Source organism: Bombina bombina, chromosome 1 (genome assembly GCF_027579735.1).
Source record: "Bombina bombina isolate aBomBom1 chromosome 1, aBomBom1.pri, whole genome shotgun sequence".
Taxonomy (NCBI): Eukaryota; Metazoa; Chordata; class Amphibia; order Anura; family Bombinatoridae; genus Bombina; species Bombina bombina.
Window position 1 is genome coordinate 1,384,511,837 of NC_069499.1, and position 16,961 is coordinate 1,384,528,797.

A 16,961-nucleotide genomic window follows, 5' to 3' on the forward strand; every position below is an offset into this window, starting at 1 on the left:
TAGGATGTCGTCTAGATAAGGTGCTACAGAGATGCCCCTCGGCCTTAGGACCGCTAGAAGGGACCCTAGCACCTTTGTGAAAATTCTGGGAGCGGTGGCTAAACCGAATGGAAGAGCCACAAACTGGTAATGTTTGTCCAGAAAAGCGAACCTCAGGAACTGATGATGAGTTTTGTGGATTGGGATATGCAGATATGCATCCTTTAGATCCACGGTAGTCAAATATTGACCCTGCTGGATTGTCGGCAAGATTGTCCGAATGGTTTCCATTTTGAAGGATGGAACTCTGAGGAACTTGTTTAATATCTTTAAATCCAGAATTGGCCTGAAAGTTCCCTCTTTTTTGGGAACCACAAACAGGTTTGAGTAAAAACCTAGACCTTGTTCCCCGGAGGGGACTGGGTTTATCACTCCCATCTTTGATAGGTCTCTTACACAATGTAAGAATGCCTGTTTCTTTATCTGGTCTGAAGATAAGAGAGACAGGTGGAATCTTCCCTTTGGAGGAAGTCCCTTGAAGTCTAGTAGGTATCCCTTGGAGACTATCTCTAGTGCCCAGGGATCCGGAACATCTCTTGCCCAAGCCTGAGCGAAGAGAGATAGTCTGCCCCCTACCAGATCCGGTCCCGGATCGGGGGCTACCCCTTCATGCTGTCTTGGTAGCAGCAGCAGGTTTCTTGGTCTGTTTACCCTTATTCCAGCCTTGCATGGGCTTCCAAGCGGGTTTGGGCTGGGCCGCGTTACCTTCTTGTCTAGCGGCAGTGGAGTTATTAGCCGGTCCGTTCCTGAAATTGCGAAAGGAACGAAAATTAGACTTGTTCTTAGCCTTAAAAGGCCTATCCTGTGGGAGGGCATGGCTCTTACCCCCAGTGATGTCTGAAATAATTTCCTTCAATTCCGGCCCAAAAAGGGTCTTACCCTTGAAAGGAATATTAAGTAACTTAGTCTTGGACGACACATCTGCCGACCAGGATTTTAGCCAAAGCGCCCTCCGCGCTACTATAGCAAAACCTGAGTTTTTCGCTGCCAATTTCGTTATTTGAAAAGCGGCATCCAATATAAAGGAATTAGCTAACTTTAATGCGTGAATTCTGTCCATGACTTCTTCATAGGAAGTCTCTTTCTGGAGCGACCTTTCTAGTTCCTCGAACCAAAAGGACGCCGCTGAAGTGACAGTAATAACACACGTAGCTGGTTGAAGGATGAACCCTTGCTGAACAAAAATCTTTTTAAGCAATCCTTCCAATTTTTTATCCATAGGATCTTTGAAAGCGCAGCTGTCCTCTATAGGAATAGTTGTGCGCTTCGCTAGTGTTGAAACAGCTCCCTCAACCTTCGGGACCGTCTGCCATGCGTCCCTTCTAGGGTCTTTTTCTTAAATATAGGAGGTGGGGCAAAGGGTACACCTGGCTTCTCCCACTCCTTATCCACTATGCTCGCTACCCTCTTGGGTATAGGAAAAGCATCGTCGTGCACTGGGACCTCTAAAAATGTGTCCAATTTGCACAACTTCTCTGGTACTACCATAGAATCACAGTCATCCAGAGTAGCTAATACCTCCTTAAGCAAAGCGCGGAGATGTTCTAGCTTAAACTTAAATGCTACTATATCAGGTTCTGCCTGTTGAGAAATTTTTCCTGAGTCTGAAATTTCACCCTCAGACAGCCCTTCCCTCGCAGCCAATTCTGATTGATGTGAGGGTAAAATAGATAAGGCATCGTCAGCGTCTGATTGTTCATCCTTTTTATCTGTATTTAAAACTGAACAATCACGCTTTCTCTGAAATGCTGGCAGTTTGGATAAAAGATTTGCTATAGAATTATCCACTACTGCTGTCAATTGTTGCATAGAAATAAGCACTGGCGCGCTAGGTGTCGCCTGCGCGGGCAAAGCTGGTGTAGACACAGAAGGAGAGGATGTAGAACTATCCCCACTACCTTCATTAGATAAATCATCTTGGGCAACATTATGAAATGTAACAGAGCTGTCCTTATTTTGTTTGGACGCTATGGCACAATCATGACAAACACTCGAAGGGGGAACCACATTTGTCTCTACACACACACAGAACATAGGTTATCTGATGGCCCAGACATGTTAAACAGATTTAGGCAGGCAAACAATGCAATAAAAACGATTTTAAACAATAAAATGACACACTTTATTTCTGAATGTTCAAAAAACTATGAAGGCAATATCCGATTTTTATGAAATTTGGACCCCAGTGTCTTAATGCTTATAAAGTATTGCACAGCAAATATGGAGACTCTAGCAAACCGGAGCAAATTGTTGGATTTAACCGTTTTTATACACCACAATCCCTGCTACAGCATTGCTGTAGCTTTTACCTTCCTTAGGGGTCAACCATCCACAGAAATAAGCCTTCTGGAGTCACTTTCTGAGCCACAGGACCCTCTCACATGAGACTGCATGCACTGCCTTGAAAATCAACTGCGCAGCCAAAATGAGGCCTCCTCCCTCAGTACGCTAGAGTGAAGGGGCCTTCCTGACTAGATTTAGGTGTCTAAAACAAGCCAGATCAATAAAAAAACGTCCCCAAGTGTATATGAGCTCATAAAACATTTCATATGCCATGATATTGCAATAAAAACCAATCGATTTGGCCCCTAACAGTGTCTACCAGCATAAAATTCAAAAAGGGGAAGCCTGTTATCTTTTTTGCTGAGGTGAAAGAAAAATGGCTTACCGTTTTCCCTGAGGGGAAAAATGACTGTCATCTAGCATTAGCCTGTGTTGTTAGAAGGAGACTAGTCATACCTGAAGCAGATGAGTCTGCAAGCTGTTACCCCCAACTGAAGTTCTCTAGTTTCAACAGTCCTGCGTGGTAACAGTAATGGATTTTAGTTACTTGTGCTAAAATCATAGCCCCCTTAAACAGAAATCTTCATCACTTTTCTGTTGTAGAGTAAATAGTACAAGCCAGCACTATTTTAAAATAACAAACTCTTGATAGAAGAAATAAAAAACTACAACTAACACCACAAACTCCTCGCCATCCCCGTGGAGATGCTACTTGTTCAGAGCGGCAAGGAGAATGACTGGGGGGTGGAGCCAGAGGGGGAGCTATATGGACAGCTCTTGCTGTGTGCTCTCCTTGCCTTTCCCTGTGGGGGAGAATATTTCCCACAAGTAATGGATGACGCCGTGGACCGGACACACCAATGTTGGAGAAAAGGAAATCGTTTGACCTCTGTGTTGTGCCGCATTCAGCTTTTGAACCTATTCTGTACTATGGTCAGCTTGCAAAGCTTTATAGCACTTGGAAATTAATTAATAGATTAATAGTCTTAAAGGGACACTGAACCCAAATTTTTTCTTTTGCGATTCATATAAAGCATGCAATTTTAAGCAACTTTCTAATTTACCCCTATTATCACATTTTCTTGGTATCTGTATTTGAAAAGCAAGAATGTAAGTTTAAATGCCGGCCCATTTTTGGTGAACAATCTGGGTTGTTCTTGCTGATTGGTGGATAAATTCACCCACCAATAAAGAAGTGCTATCCAGGGTTCTGAACCAAACATTGGCTGGCTCCTTAGCTTAGATGCCTTCTTTTTCAAATAAAGATAGCAAGAGAATGAAAAACATTTAATAGGAGTAAAATTAGAAAGTTGTTTAAAACTGCATGCTCTATCTGAATCACAAAAGAAAAAAATTGGGTTCAGTGTGCCTTTAATTAACAGAGCTCAAGTCTCATGAGTAAGTGCATTGGAATATACATCTCCCACTTTTGTATACAGTATTTATGAAATCAGGATTATTATTTCTAAAGTTTGGAATACAAAAGTATTTTGTGAAACAGTTAAAGAGACATGATACCCAAATGTTGAAACACTAGAAAGTGATGCAGCTAACTAGAAAATATCACCTAAACATCTCTATGTAAAAAGAAAGATATTTTACATCAAAATGTCCTAAGTAATCACACCCCACTGCAGCAAATATTAAAAACAAACAGATAACTAATAGCACCACACATAAACATATAAAAAATAGAAAGAGAAAGGAACAGAGGCGCCAACATGGCCTAGTACCACCAGAGCAATAATAGATAATCAAAATGTCCCGGCAGCTTAGCCTACAAAGTTCCGGATTTTCTGGTTCCCCTGGCAAATAATAATGTGTTTCGCCCAGGGGAACCAGAAAATCCGGAACTTTGTAGACTAAGCTGGACATAAAGAATGTAACAAATCTGTGCCGTATGGTTGCGGAAATAAGGAACTTCACTACAGGCTATCCTAAGGACCCACGATTGGCTGTGCGCTGTAGATATTCAGTGAGCTGGATCACTGTGAGATTCCAGTCTGCACCAATAGCACCGTGGGGTGCGCTCCGTTTGTGAGTATACACTTGCATTTTGATTATCTATTATTGCTCTGGTGGTACTAGGCCATGTTGGAGCCTCTGTTCCTTTCTCTTTCTACAGTTTACAGTTCAGGATGACCGTCCTATGACAGAGAGCTGCCACACCATCTTGGGAACTACACCTACCTTTGGGTATATGGACATTGTGTTGATATTTATGACCAGACGCTGTTTGGTGATCTTTTTGTATTATTAATGCTATTTTGTTTATATTGTATCATTGTATAAGGAGGCGCCCCCTAAGGGTGTGGTACACGGTGGTGTAACCACACTTTCATATATTAACATATAAAAAATGACACTAAAGTGCGGCGCATAAACCACCAAAGTGATAAATCATAAGGTAGTCTGTAAATAAAAAGTAACAAAGTACGACAAAACGATGTCTGCAATAATGGTGTGTTGTTGTAAACCGGCAGTTTCCTCTAATATAGGGATCTTGTATAGACGAGACCAAAAAGCTGAGAAAACAAAAAGCGAGAACAGGGCGCCCCAGTGGTGTGATATCTTCACAGTAGTAATCAATTTGAGTAACTTAAAGAAACGAACTCACAATTTGAGTAACTTAAAGAAACGTACTCACAATTTGAGCAGCACTAAACAAGTGCTACACAGGCAGGCTGGACAGTTAGAAGTCGCACAGCAGAACTTCTCACCTGATGAAACGGTAAATTTGAGATAAACAGGTTGTGAGACTTTTTATTGTATCGATTGTACTGGTTTTTATTAAATATACCTGTTTTTATCATTGCATATCGTCCTGAGCCGTACTTTTTGAGCTGCTGATTTCTCTGCACTGATTGGTTTTGGGCTACCTACACCTTACCTGTCTCTGCATATCTCCTGCACCATACTGGCAAATCCTTGCCGTGGAGTACAAGTCTGCTGGGCGACTTCTAACTGTCCAGCCTGCCTGTGTAGCACTTGTTTATTGCTGCTCAAAATGAGAGTACGTTTCTTTAAGTTACTCAAATTGATTTCTACTGTGAAGATATCACACCATTGGGGCGCCCTGTTCTCGCTTTTTGTTTTCTAAGCAGCAAATATGTATGTCTGTCCCAAGACCTGCAAGGGAGCGTGCCTCATGCACACACTCATGTTATTTCCATATTCAGTTTAAAGGGATAGTTTACAGGTAAAAAATAGATCTCATTATGTTCTGCTGGTTGTGTTTACATAGCCTGTCAGTAACTTGGACTTAAAGGGACTGTCTAGTTTAAAACAAACTTTCATTATTCAGATAGGGCATGTCATTTTAAACAATTTTCCAATTTACTTCTATCACCAATTTTGCTTTGTTCTCTTGGTATTCTTAGTTGAAAGCTAAATCTAGGAGGTTCATATGCTAATTTCTAAGCCCCTAAAGCCACCTCTAAGCTCAGGGCATTTAACAGTGTTTCACCACTAGAGGGTGTTAGTTCAGGTGTTTCATATAGATAACACTGTGCTCACGCACGTGGAGTTCCTAGGAGCCACCATCATTGGCTATAATGCAAGACTGTCAAAAGAACTGAAATAAGGGGCAGTTTGCAGAGGCTTAGATACAAGATAATCACAGAGGTAAAAAGTGTATTAATATAACTGTGTTGGTTATGCAAAACTAGGGAATGGGTAATACAGGGATTATCTATCTTTTAAAACAATAAATATTCTGGTGTAGACTGTCCCTTTAAGTCTAAAAACTTTCAGTATAGGTGGGGATACCACAGGCTAAAATAGCTATTTCAAATGCCGAAATAAGAGTAAACAAGCTAATTGTAAATAATTCATTACATTCAAGCAGGTAAAATAGATTAGGAGCAAATTAAAGGGGAGAAAATGTTTGGGTAAATTGTCCCTTTAAGGAAGTTTACTATGAGATCATAGTAAAACAGTTCATGACCTCAGCACTGCTGATGCTGATTGGCTGTTCATTTCTTCCTTTTTTAACCCTTTGGCTGCTAAGCCATTTCCCACCTGGGTGCTAAGCTGGTTTTGCGCTTTTTTTTTTTAAAACTTTTTTTAAATATATTTATTTTTACTTTTTTTCCAGATCCCCAAGACTTATCTTCCTTTTTACATCGGATGGCTCCGGTAATATTTTTCTGTTAGCTTTTTACAGTTATGCTGCATCAGTTTCAAGTGATTTATCACATGAATATTATGTCCCTTTAATCTCAATGCTCTAGCATTTCACGGATTATTATATTTTTTTTTAATTCAGAAAATAAAATAAAAAGGACTGTTAGATCTGTAAGAAAGATCTAATCTCATACTGCAAAATAATCAGTCCTTCACAATTTCAAACAGTCCAGAGTTTTTCCTCTCTGCTGAGAACCTTATACCTCTTGCCTCCCTTTATTATACAGGTTTTAAAAAGGAGCATGCCCCCCCCCCCATTGCTGATCATGGTTTTTTCTTTATATTACTACTTAGATAACACATTATCTTATCTTAAGAGTGCAATAAGAAAAAAACTGTAATATGTTAGAGCAGTGCCCGGCAAACCCGGTGCTAGGGTGCAATTGGCACCTTAAAATTAGGGCATGGCGATCTGGTTTGGCGCCCCCAAGATCCCCAAATGTACCCCAACTTCCTGCTGCCAGCCTCACTAGGTAGCGACCAGATCATTTTGAAGCCATGCTGCTGGGAACTACAAAGCAATCCTGTTGACTGCTGCCAGTTTCTTTGGAGAGTTGGAGTCATAGGAATTGCTGGGCTGTGCAGCTTTGCAGGTCCCAGCAGTGTCAGTCTGCCATGGAACCCAGTACCCTACACTACTGCTGGGGTCTCTTTGCTTCCCGCTCTGACAGAGCATAAGGGGACTGGATCTGTGCATCACTTTGCATTGTGCTGAGGCCGTTTCTTGTACTGCAGTGTCAGTGCACACAGAGACCTTGGGATAAAGCTGCAACTCCTGTCTCCTGTAGCTTGCAGCCCCCCCCCCCCCCCTCTACCAGCTGTTTTTCCTCAGCAGAGCAGAAAAAAAAGTCCAAGGCTACTTTTTAACCCCCGACTACCAGAGAGGACTGCAAGTGTATTGCTGCGCAGTGCACTGCAGCCCTTTCTGTCAACCATTGGGTTAACTGCTCTTCCATCTAGCTACAAGACCCATAGTTTGGGGGGGGGGGGGGGGTTGCTGCTCATCCTGGAAGTGTAATGTATTGCTCCTAAAGCATGACACTTAGAGCAAACTTATTTTGCAGAAATAAGTCTCAAGGCTGCCCTGATTCGTATTTTAAATGATATATTTCAGCATATGGGATAGTACTCTTTGGTTTCTTTAGGTAGCTAATGTCAGTGGGTATCCATAGGTTAAATGTTGACACAGCTTCTTTCTTTAACAATTTATTAGCATTATAATACACACACACACATTACAAATACAAATCCCTTAATGTGAAAAAAAATCTGGCTCCTAAATTTTTTGGTTGCCTCTAAACACAAAGTCAGCTCTAGAACAGCAATGCACTACTGGGACTAAGCTGAACATATACAGTGAACCAAGGACAAGAGGCATATGTGCGTGCTACCAGTTGGTAAATCGCCAAACAAGCATATGTGTACAGCCACCATTCACCAACTAGCTCACAGTAGTGCATTGCTGTTCTGATTCTACCTAGATTTGCTTTTCAGCAAAGGATACCAAAAGAACAAAGTCAATTTGACAGTTTAAGTAAATTGAAATGTCTCTTAAAATTGCATGCTCTACCTAAACCATGAAAGTTCATTTCTGATTCATGTTCCTTTAACAGTAAATTATTATAGAACATAAGAACCACAAAGGTTGTTGTAAGGAGTACCTGAAATTCTAACATAGATTTCCCCTTGTTGGACTCCAACATAAACCGGAAAGCTCCTATACCCGTGTTTGGGTTGTCAGCTTCTTCTCGATTACCCTATAAACAAAGATAAAGAATGCATGATGCATAATTTGTTCCTAACAAATAAAACATTAGATTAATGGCAGATCATTCTACTATTAATAGACCATCTCTTACTGGCAATTATTAATGTTAATAGTATTTTAATCAACTTCATAGAAACAGACCATTAAAGAAAAGCATCTGTCACATTGCACAGATATTTTATGAGAAGCTGATGGAGCTAAAAATAAATCCATCTTTTTTTTTTTTTTTAATATATTTCCAAGAAAACAAGTTATCCATCATCCTGGGAAAACATTTTTAACAGCACTGAAAAAAAGTCAACTCTTTCCATAAACACTTTATTTCAGTTAATTAAAAAAGGGTGTGGGACTTAATATATGTGTTTTTTTTTAATAGAGCGGCTTCTACAATAAATTCATTAAACCACAAGATTTTGTTTTAAAACATCTTCCATCTTAAGTTTGCTGTCTGCAGAAGTCTTGCACAGCCCATAATTTCAATAAGTGCAAAATCAAATATCATTGGAAAATATTTTGCAATAAATGTATTGCGCACAACTCACTGGCAAACTTTAAAGTGAAAGTAAATCCTAGCGCCAAGCCGGGTTTACCGCACGGCTATTGGCTAAGAGGTGAAAACCTCACCTCTTAGCAAAACATTTCTTTAGCCGTGGGCTGCTGTAGCAGCCTAAAACGACGATCGACTGAAACAAATAAAGGAGCTTTCTACATGAAGTATCTTATACTTCATGAATGAAAGTCCCATTTATTTGTTTCAATAGTCAATCCTAGCGTTCGTAAAACGCTAGGATTTACTTTCACTTTAAGTAGGCCGCATGCACAAACATTTGTCTGCTTCGAATGCTCCATGTACCACAGGTTTTGTCACACAAGGCAGCAGAATGTGAGGCATTTGCATGAGGCCTACTACAATAGTGCCGGTGGATTATGTACGTATTAAAAGCTAGCTCACTCTAACAGTGATAATTATTTGCGCAAATAGAAGTACACTGCAAACGTGTCTAAATAACATTAATAGGCCTGTGCTTAACCCAGCATACAAACAAAACAAATCTACAGGTTGCCCACATTTCTAAATATTAATGCATCATTATTTCATATTTCAGGAACATCTGAAAGAACAGCTGTGCAATTTATGTATTATTTTCTCATTTATGTACACCCAGATTATTTATAAATTAACAACAAACTAAACATTTATAGGATGAAATTCATTTTTAATATCTTTAGGTTCAGACTCGATAAGTGCATGAGATATATAAAAAAAAAAATGCATTGGGTACCATTAATACCAGAATGGGTACAGTGAATCACAGACAGTAATATATCCTTAAAGGGACAGTATACACTCATTTTCATATAACTGCATGTAATAGACACTACTATAAAGAATAAGATGCACAGATCCAGTATAAAATGGTTTAAAACTTACTTAGAAGCTGTCAGTTTAGCTGTGTTGAAAAGGAAGTTGGAAAGCCCACTGCAAGTGGTAAATAAGACACTCCCCCCTCCCCCTTCTTTTGCATATGAAAAGACCCTTTACACAAACAGGAGCAAGCTGGAGAAGGTAGCCGACGGTATTCACATAAAACTTTGGGGCTTGGTTAGGAGTCTGAAAATCAGAGCAATGTTATTTAAAAATAAACAAAATTATAAATTAAAAAAAAAACAAAAAAACTTTATGGGCTTTTTAAATAGATCATCTACAAAACATTTATGCAAAGAAAAAATGAGTGTATAATGGCCCTTTAAGCCTTATATTTACATAAGCTTCCTTACACCTCACAGTCAATTTACTACAAGATAGCTTGTTAAAGTAATTGTGAAACGCTAGGATTTACTAGTGGGACAAATAAAGGGGACTTTCAGTCATGAAGTATAAAATACATCATGCTGAAAGCTCCTTTATTTTTTGGAAGTGTTCGCTGCACTGAGCTGCTCAGACAGCCCACAGCAGAATGCAATTTTGCTGTGAGGTGACGTTTCCACCAAATAAAGGAGCTTTTAGCATGAAGTATTTTATACTTCATGACTGAAAGTCCCCTTTATTTGTTCCAATGGTAAATCCTAGCGTTTCACAAATTCTAGGATTTACAATCACTTTAAAGGGACATTATAGTGGAAAAACATGCAGTGCTATGGGATAAGCCCTTGAAAATGGGTTAAACACATAGTTAAAGTACTCCCCGGGAGCAGCAGAGCACTTCTGACCCTGAACGGAAACTGCTGATCACACAATCAGCAGTGGTAGTCCCACAGCTGGGTCAAAGGTGTGACTTCTGTTGCTGATAGAGTCAGTGGCAGTTTCCACTTTACCTATAGCAGTGCAGGGTCTCTAGGGTTACAATGAATGCTCTAACAAGTTAGACTTGTTAGAGCATTAAAGGGCCACTGTAAGTAAATATTTTCAATGCTTGTTACTAACTAACTACCCCAAATACGCTTTTTATCAATAGCATTTCATTAACATATCTCTACCGTATATCAGAAATCTTGTCTGCAAATTTAATGGTTTTCCAAACCCACTCCGTGGGTATCCTTTGCTCTGTACCAATCCGTTTACAAAACCTAGGTTTCAAAATGGCGCTTTAAACACAAAGTTATTGGTTTAAGTATTTTGAACACGCAGTGCTGAAAATAGTGGGCAGGATAACGTGACATCATCGGCGAATAAAAGATATAACTTTTAGAACGTTATGAAACTTCAATTTGGAGAAAATAAAAGGTCAGTAGGTTTTAATTAATGTTTATTAACTTTAATATGTTAGTTGTTTAGCTTAAAAACTATAACAGAAAGTAATCCTTTAATTACATTAATTATGTACATTTTTCCACAGATTGCCATAGGTTTCCTTAAAGAAAGTAAGTTTCGTCACAAGATGTGCTTTCTATAAGGAAACTTATGGCAATCTGTTTCTGCCTTTCTTGCTGCAATTGGACACTTTACAGATATCGATGGTGTTGGGTTATTTGTGAGGATCACAGGAGACAATCTTTTTTTCGTTATAAGGATACAAATGGCCACACTTTTATTACTCTCATCCTACATTGTGAAGTTCACATCAAATCATCTGTTTTACCATTACACCAGTCTGGTAGCATATCTTTCAAGGAGACGCTACATCTAGTTAATATTTTACAGGTTTTGTATTTTAAGGGTTGGCTAACCCAGGTTTTAGACAGTTCTATCTGAGCTTGAGCAGACATATAAATTATGCGGATTTAATGCCGATAGTAAAACGACTTTATTATTTTATTTATTTCTCATTTGGTTTTCTATTTAACTTTATTTTTTGCATCTCTCCTACCAGATAAATTTATATATTAGTATATCACTTTGGCTATCATTTGTCCACAAAAGATAATAGCTTTGAGCGCTTCTCTTCTAATCATTTAAACTGTTGAGAGCTACACCATTACTTTGTATGTTACTGTATACAAAAGTATAGAATGATGTGCTCATTTTTAATTTGATAAGCAAAATAGTGCCTGTGGTAGATATAAAGTCTAATTATACAGAATTGATTTTATTGATTGGTGGAATAAAATTTCAACAAAGAGGGCAGTTGCCGCTTCAATAATGAAATGTAATGCTTCTTGGTCTATTTAAAGGGCCATTATACACTCATTTTTTCTTTGCATAAATGTTTTGTAGATTATCTATTTAGTTGAAATAAATTTTTATTGAGTATATTTTTGACAATAACAAGATATGAGTAAAAGAAAAGGAAAGGAAAAAAAAAAAAAATGCCGATGTTACAATTAGTCGACCATCTACATGTACAGAGTCCGGCGATGGACCTAACAAATATAATTAAACTGAATCATGTAAAAACAATGTAAACCTTTTTTCGTTAGGCCTAAAGTATAGGGTAAAGAAGAAGAAAGAGATGATGTAGAAATGGAGAGAAAGAGGGTAGATAAGGGGATGGGGGAGGACTTAGCCAGGATCTCTGCCCTAACTTTGTAAGTTCCAAGTTAGTATCTAATGGGGCTGAGGGAGCTTTTCAATGCTTTAATAGAAGCGCTTCCTTGAAGTTAACCTTTCACCTGTCTTCTATTCTGGAGTTTGATGTGTCGTGCATAATCCAGTAGAACCAAACCTTCTGGAAGGTTTCCTGTGTGTCTTGTAATATGGCAGCCTGTGCTGACATGTTATAGTAGTGTCTGATTTTAACCATAACCTCTCCCCATGTAGGGGCAGATTCCTTCCATCGGCGTGCTATACACACCCTAGTTGCTGTACATGTTATCTTTATGAAATGGTTTATGTGTTTGTTGAACTCCTTAAGTTTAGTGTGCAGTAGTGCTTGTTCTAATGAAAGTGTAATTGGACTATCTAAAAGAGAGCTCAAAAAGTGTGATAGTCTGTTCCATGTTCTATGTGAATGAGGGCAGTCCCACCACATGTGTCTGTAGGAACCTTCCACATCGCAGCCTCTGTAGCAGAGTTTGGATCCGTGTCTGATGGCATGTGAGGTAATAAGTGGTGTAAGGTACCAACGAAAGTTGGTTTTAATTACGTTTTCAAGCATGTCAGCTCCTAGTAGCCCCTTCCCTGCCCCGTAAATAATTTCATTCCAGGAATGTATGTCATATTCTTTATTTAGGTCTAATTCCCATTTTACTTGAAGGGGGGATTTGGTGGTCCCTGTATTTTCCTGGATTGTTTGATAAATTCGAGAAATTGCTTTCTTAGGTCTCGTTGGTGAGCTACAGATAGTCTCTAAAGTGGTAAGAGGCCCTCTCTGGTCCCCTGATGTATGATGTAGTATGATGGATGAGATTTGTAGGTAGAAGAACCAGTGAAGTTTGTCTGGGTGTATTTTTTCTTGTAACTGAGTATAAGTAATTACTGTGCCCCTCTCCATTAGATCAGCTATCCTATATAACCCCCTGTTTTCCCATTTTTTAATAATTGAGGTGTGTTCCGGTTTAATAATACAACTTAGTGGCGTTTTGATCGAATTATGTGGTAGTAATCTAAGAGTAGAAGTAAGTGTGGACCACTGTCTGATCATAAAGTCTGATAGAGGGAGGGTGTAGTGGTTTCTTCCTGAGCAGTTTTTCGGGTCCCAAAGCACCCGTGTTCGTGGTTTTATTTCCATAATGTCTGTTTCTATTTTTGTCCAGATGATATCCTCCTCCATTTCATTAAGAAGGGTTGTCTGCGCCAATCTAGCTGCTTGATAATAGTGTTTGAAATTTGGAGCCCCAACCCCCCCCAACCTTCTGTGCCTATTGAGAGTGTTCGTTGCTATTCGGGCTTTTTTATTACCTCTTATGAAGTTGTTGGTGTGTTTTTGAAGATCTTCTAAGTCTGGCGTGGGGATTTTGACAGGGAGGGTGCGAAATAAGTATAGAATCTTAGGAAGAACAGTCATTTTGACTGCGGACAACCTGCCCACCCAAGAAAATCCTAGTTTACCCCACTGTCTCAAATCCTGTTTAATAGATTTGTACAATGATGGAAAGTTTGCTTGATAAAGATCAGATGAGCTTTTAGTCAGTTTAATCCCCAAGTATTGAAGATGGTGTTTGGCCCACTTGAATTCAAAGTTTAGTTCGATTAGCTTTCTAGTATGTTCGGGGATTCCTAGAGGCATAGCCTCGCATTTCTCCAGATTTACCTTGTATCCGGATATTTTGGAATATACATCAATAATTTTGTAAAGATTTGGGAGTGAGATCAGGGGTTTGGATAAAGATAGCAAAATATCGTCTGCAAATAGAGTGAGTTTATATTCCCTCTGTTTGACCGTTATACCTGCAACATCTGGGGAGTTTCTAATATGTTGAGCGAGGGGTTCAATGCATAAAGCGAATAATAGTGGGGACAGGGGGCACCCCTGCCTAGTTCCATTAAGGACAGCAAATTTATCTGATTGATGGCCCATGACCCGCACTCTCGCTGTAGGGGTAGAGTATATGCTTCTAATTGCTTTTAGAAATGGGCCCCCTATCCCCACTCTCTCTAAAACTGCCTGCATAAAGCCCCAATCAACTCTGTCGAACGCCTTCCCTGCGTCCAAGGAGAGCAGCAGAGAAGGCGTTTTTGTTATTTGTGCATAATCCAGTAGGGCTATCATTCTTCTAATGTTGTCTGGGGCCTCTCTGTTTTTTATAAAGCCCACCTGGTCAGGATGGATTAACTTAGGGAGAATGTGTTTGAGACGATTTGCTAAAATTTTTGTTAGAATTTTTAAGTCCTGGTTTATCAGGGAGATTGGCCTGTAATTATGGCAATACATTTTATCTTTACCTGGCTTGGGGATCACTATAATCTTGGCGTCCAGAAGGTCGGGGGGGATGGCTTGTCCCTGCAGAATGTGGTTACAAAATTTAACTAGGTGGGGTGTAAGGGATGTTTTGAATAATTTATAATAGTCCCCTGGGAAGCCATCTGGGCCAGCTGCTTTCCCTGGTTTTAGATCTCGTAAGACTGTAAGCACCTCTTGGCTTGTGATATCAGCACTGAGAGTGTCGAGGTCCTTTTGGTCAATCTTAGGTAGATTAGCCTCTTCTAAAAATTTGTCAAGCAGCGTTTGGGTTTGTGGTGTGTTGCTAACTTTTCGTCCATCATATAAGGTTCCATAGTATGCCGCAAAACTGTTGACTATGTCTATAGGGTTTGAGGTCACCCCTCCACCCATTTTGTAAAGTGTAGGAATAGTTATGTCCCTGATTTTGTTTTTGATTTTATTGGCCAGGAACCTATCTGGCTTGTTAGCGTAGACAAAATATTTGGCCTGCAGTCTTAATCCTGCTCTAATCGATTGGTCGTTAAGTATCTTGTCTAAGGTCTGTCTCCTATCTTGTAAAGTTTTATAAATATTGTTAGAGCCTGTAAGTTTATGGCGCTTTTCCAAAGCGGTTATTTCCGCTTGAAGTGTCATGATTGCTGTTTTTGCTTTACGTTTGTGTTGCGATTTTAGCTGGATTAAAAGTCCTCTAATAACCGACTTGTGAGCAGCCCACTCCTGGATGGGGTTATCAACCGAGTTAACGTTGACCTCCCAATAGTCTGACATGTGTTTAAGGATAGACTCCTTTTGTAGCGGGTCTTTCAAAATTGTGGGGTCATAAGTCCAGTTTTTCATTGAACTGGGTGGAAGTAGCCCTTCCACCTTAATCGATACCATTGCATGGTCCGACCAAACGCATGGAGAAATGGAGGAGGATATAAGATTTGTTAGTAGTATTTGGCTCATAAAGATATAATCCAATCTAAAATATTTGTGGTGTGCAGGGGAGAAATAGGTGTGATCTGATGTATCTCCATAAAGGGCCCTCCAGGAGTCTGATAGGTTGTGACCCTCCAGAGTGTGTACTATATGTTTAGCCTTACTTATATGTCTGTGATGTCTGTGGGGATGTTGGGTCATGGGATGGTAGTCTTGTTTATATAATGAGACATTGAAATCTCCTGCTAGGAATATTCTGGTGGCATTCCAGCTAGATAGAAGGAAAGATAATCTGGTGAAAAATTGTTCCTGGTGGTCGTTCGGGGCGTAAATGTTACAGAAAACAACTTCCACCTCATTAAGTATGCCCCGTAGTATTATGTATCTTCCCTCCTTATCAGTAATGGTGTTTGTGACATTAAAATTCAAAGAGGAATGCAACAGGATAGACACTCCTCTCTTTTTCTTATCAGTGGTAGAGTGGAAATGTAAGGGGAATTGTCTCTCCCAATATTTTGGTATGTGACCTGATATGAAGTGGGTTTCTTGTAGAAATATTACATTGGCCCCTAAATGTTTGTATTGTGTTAATGCCTTTCTTCTTTTAACCTCTGAGTTGAGGCCTCTCACATTGTGAGAGACTAGGGTAATATTAGATGCGGCCATGAGTATGTGTGAAGTTCTTGGAATATTTCATTGTGTACCATAAACCTTCTGGTTCAGTGTATGAAATATAGATCTTACCCCTATCTATAGCTCTATTAGTCTTGCCCACATTTGCTGGTTTGTACTCTAGTGGCAGGAGGTCCTGTAGTCTTTGTAGGGGAGGGAGAGGTGGGATAGGTAGAGGAAGAAGAAGAGAAAGAGTCTGAAAAAAAGAGAAAAACAGGTTAATGTCAATAACATTGATGAAAATAATCCATAACCAAAAACCTGGAGTAAAAAATATTTCCCTGGAGTTATCCTTCTGAAATAACATATATGGTTCTAGGGGGGAACTGGAACCAGGGGAAGGGCCAACTATCTTCTCATGTAGTGCATTATAGGGGAGAGAGTATAGTGCAAAATGGCCATAATGACTTGAAATAAATATTAAACTTTTCTATAAATACTAACGGCTGAACATGTGCTCTCACTAGATAGATATTCTGAATATAAGTGAGATGGTTACAACAAGTGAAGTGAACTAGAGTCTGTGATACAGGACTTTAAATGTAGAAACCTCCGTTAGACCTGGTATTAAGGTTCAGATTTCAGTGTTTCTATCTTGTAGTCTCCAACTCTCTTCTGTGACCTGCAAAAAAGAAGGGGAGAAACAAAGAGACCAACCAAATTATACAGATAGAGTCTGTCATCTGTTTTTCTGCCTTTTTTGGGGTGATCTTGTCCATTGAGACTTCTGGGATTTCAACGGTATCCTTGTTGGTTTAGGCGTCTCTGTTGAAAGCGAGGGTTCTGGTATGTTCGGGGTTTCAAGGCCCAGGGCTTCGCAGATGTCTGGG

At 39.6% G+C, this 16,961-nt stretch overlaps 1 protein-coding gene across 1 annotated transcript in view; it reads right to left on the reverse strand.

Moving 5' to 3' along the window:
* Positions 1 to 16,961, reverse strand: part of LIX1L (limb and CNS expressed 1 like) — a 39,940-nt gene that overhangs the window by 10,778 nt on the left and 12,201 nt on the right. The window contains exon 4 of the mRNA XM_053704491.1: positions 8,169 to 8,264. Within this exon, the coding sequence (XP_053560466.1) occupies positions 8,169 to 8,264 (96 nt within the window). The remainder of the gene's footprint in view (positions 1 to 8,168; positions 8,265 to 16,961) is intronic.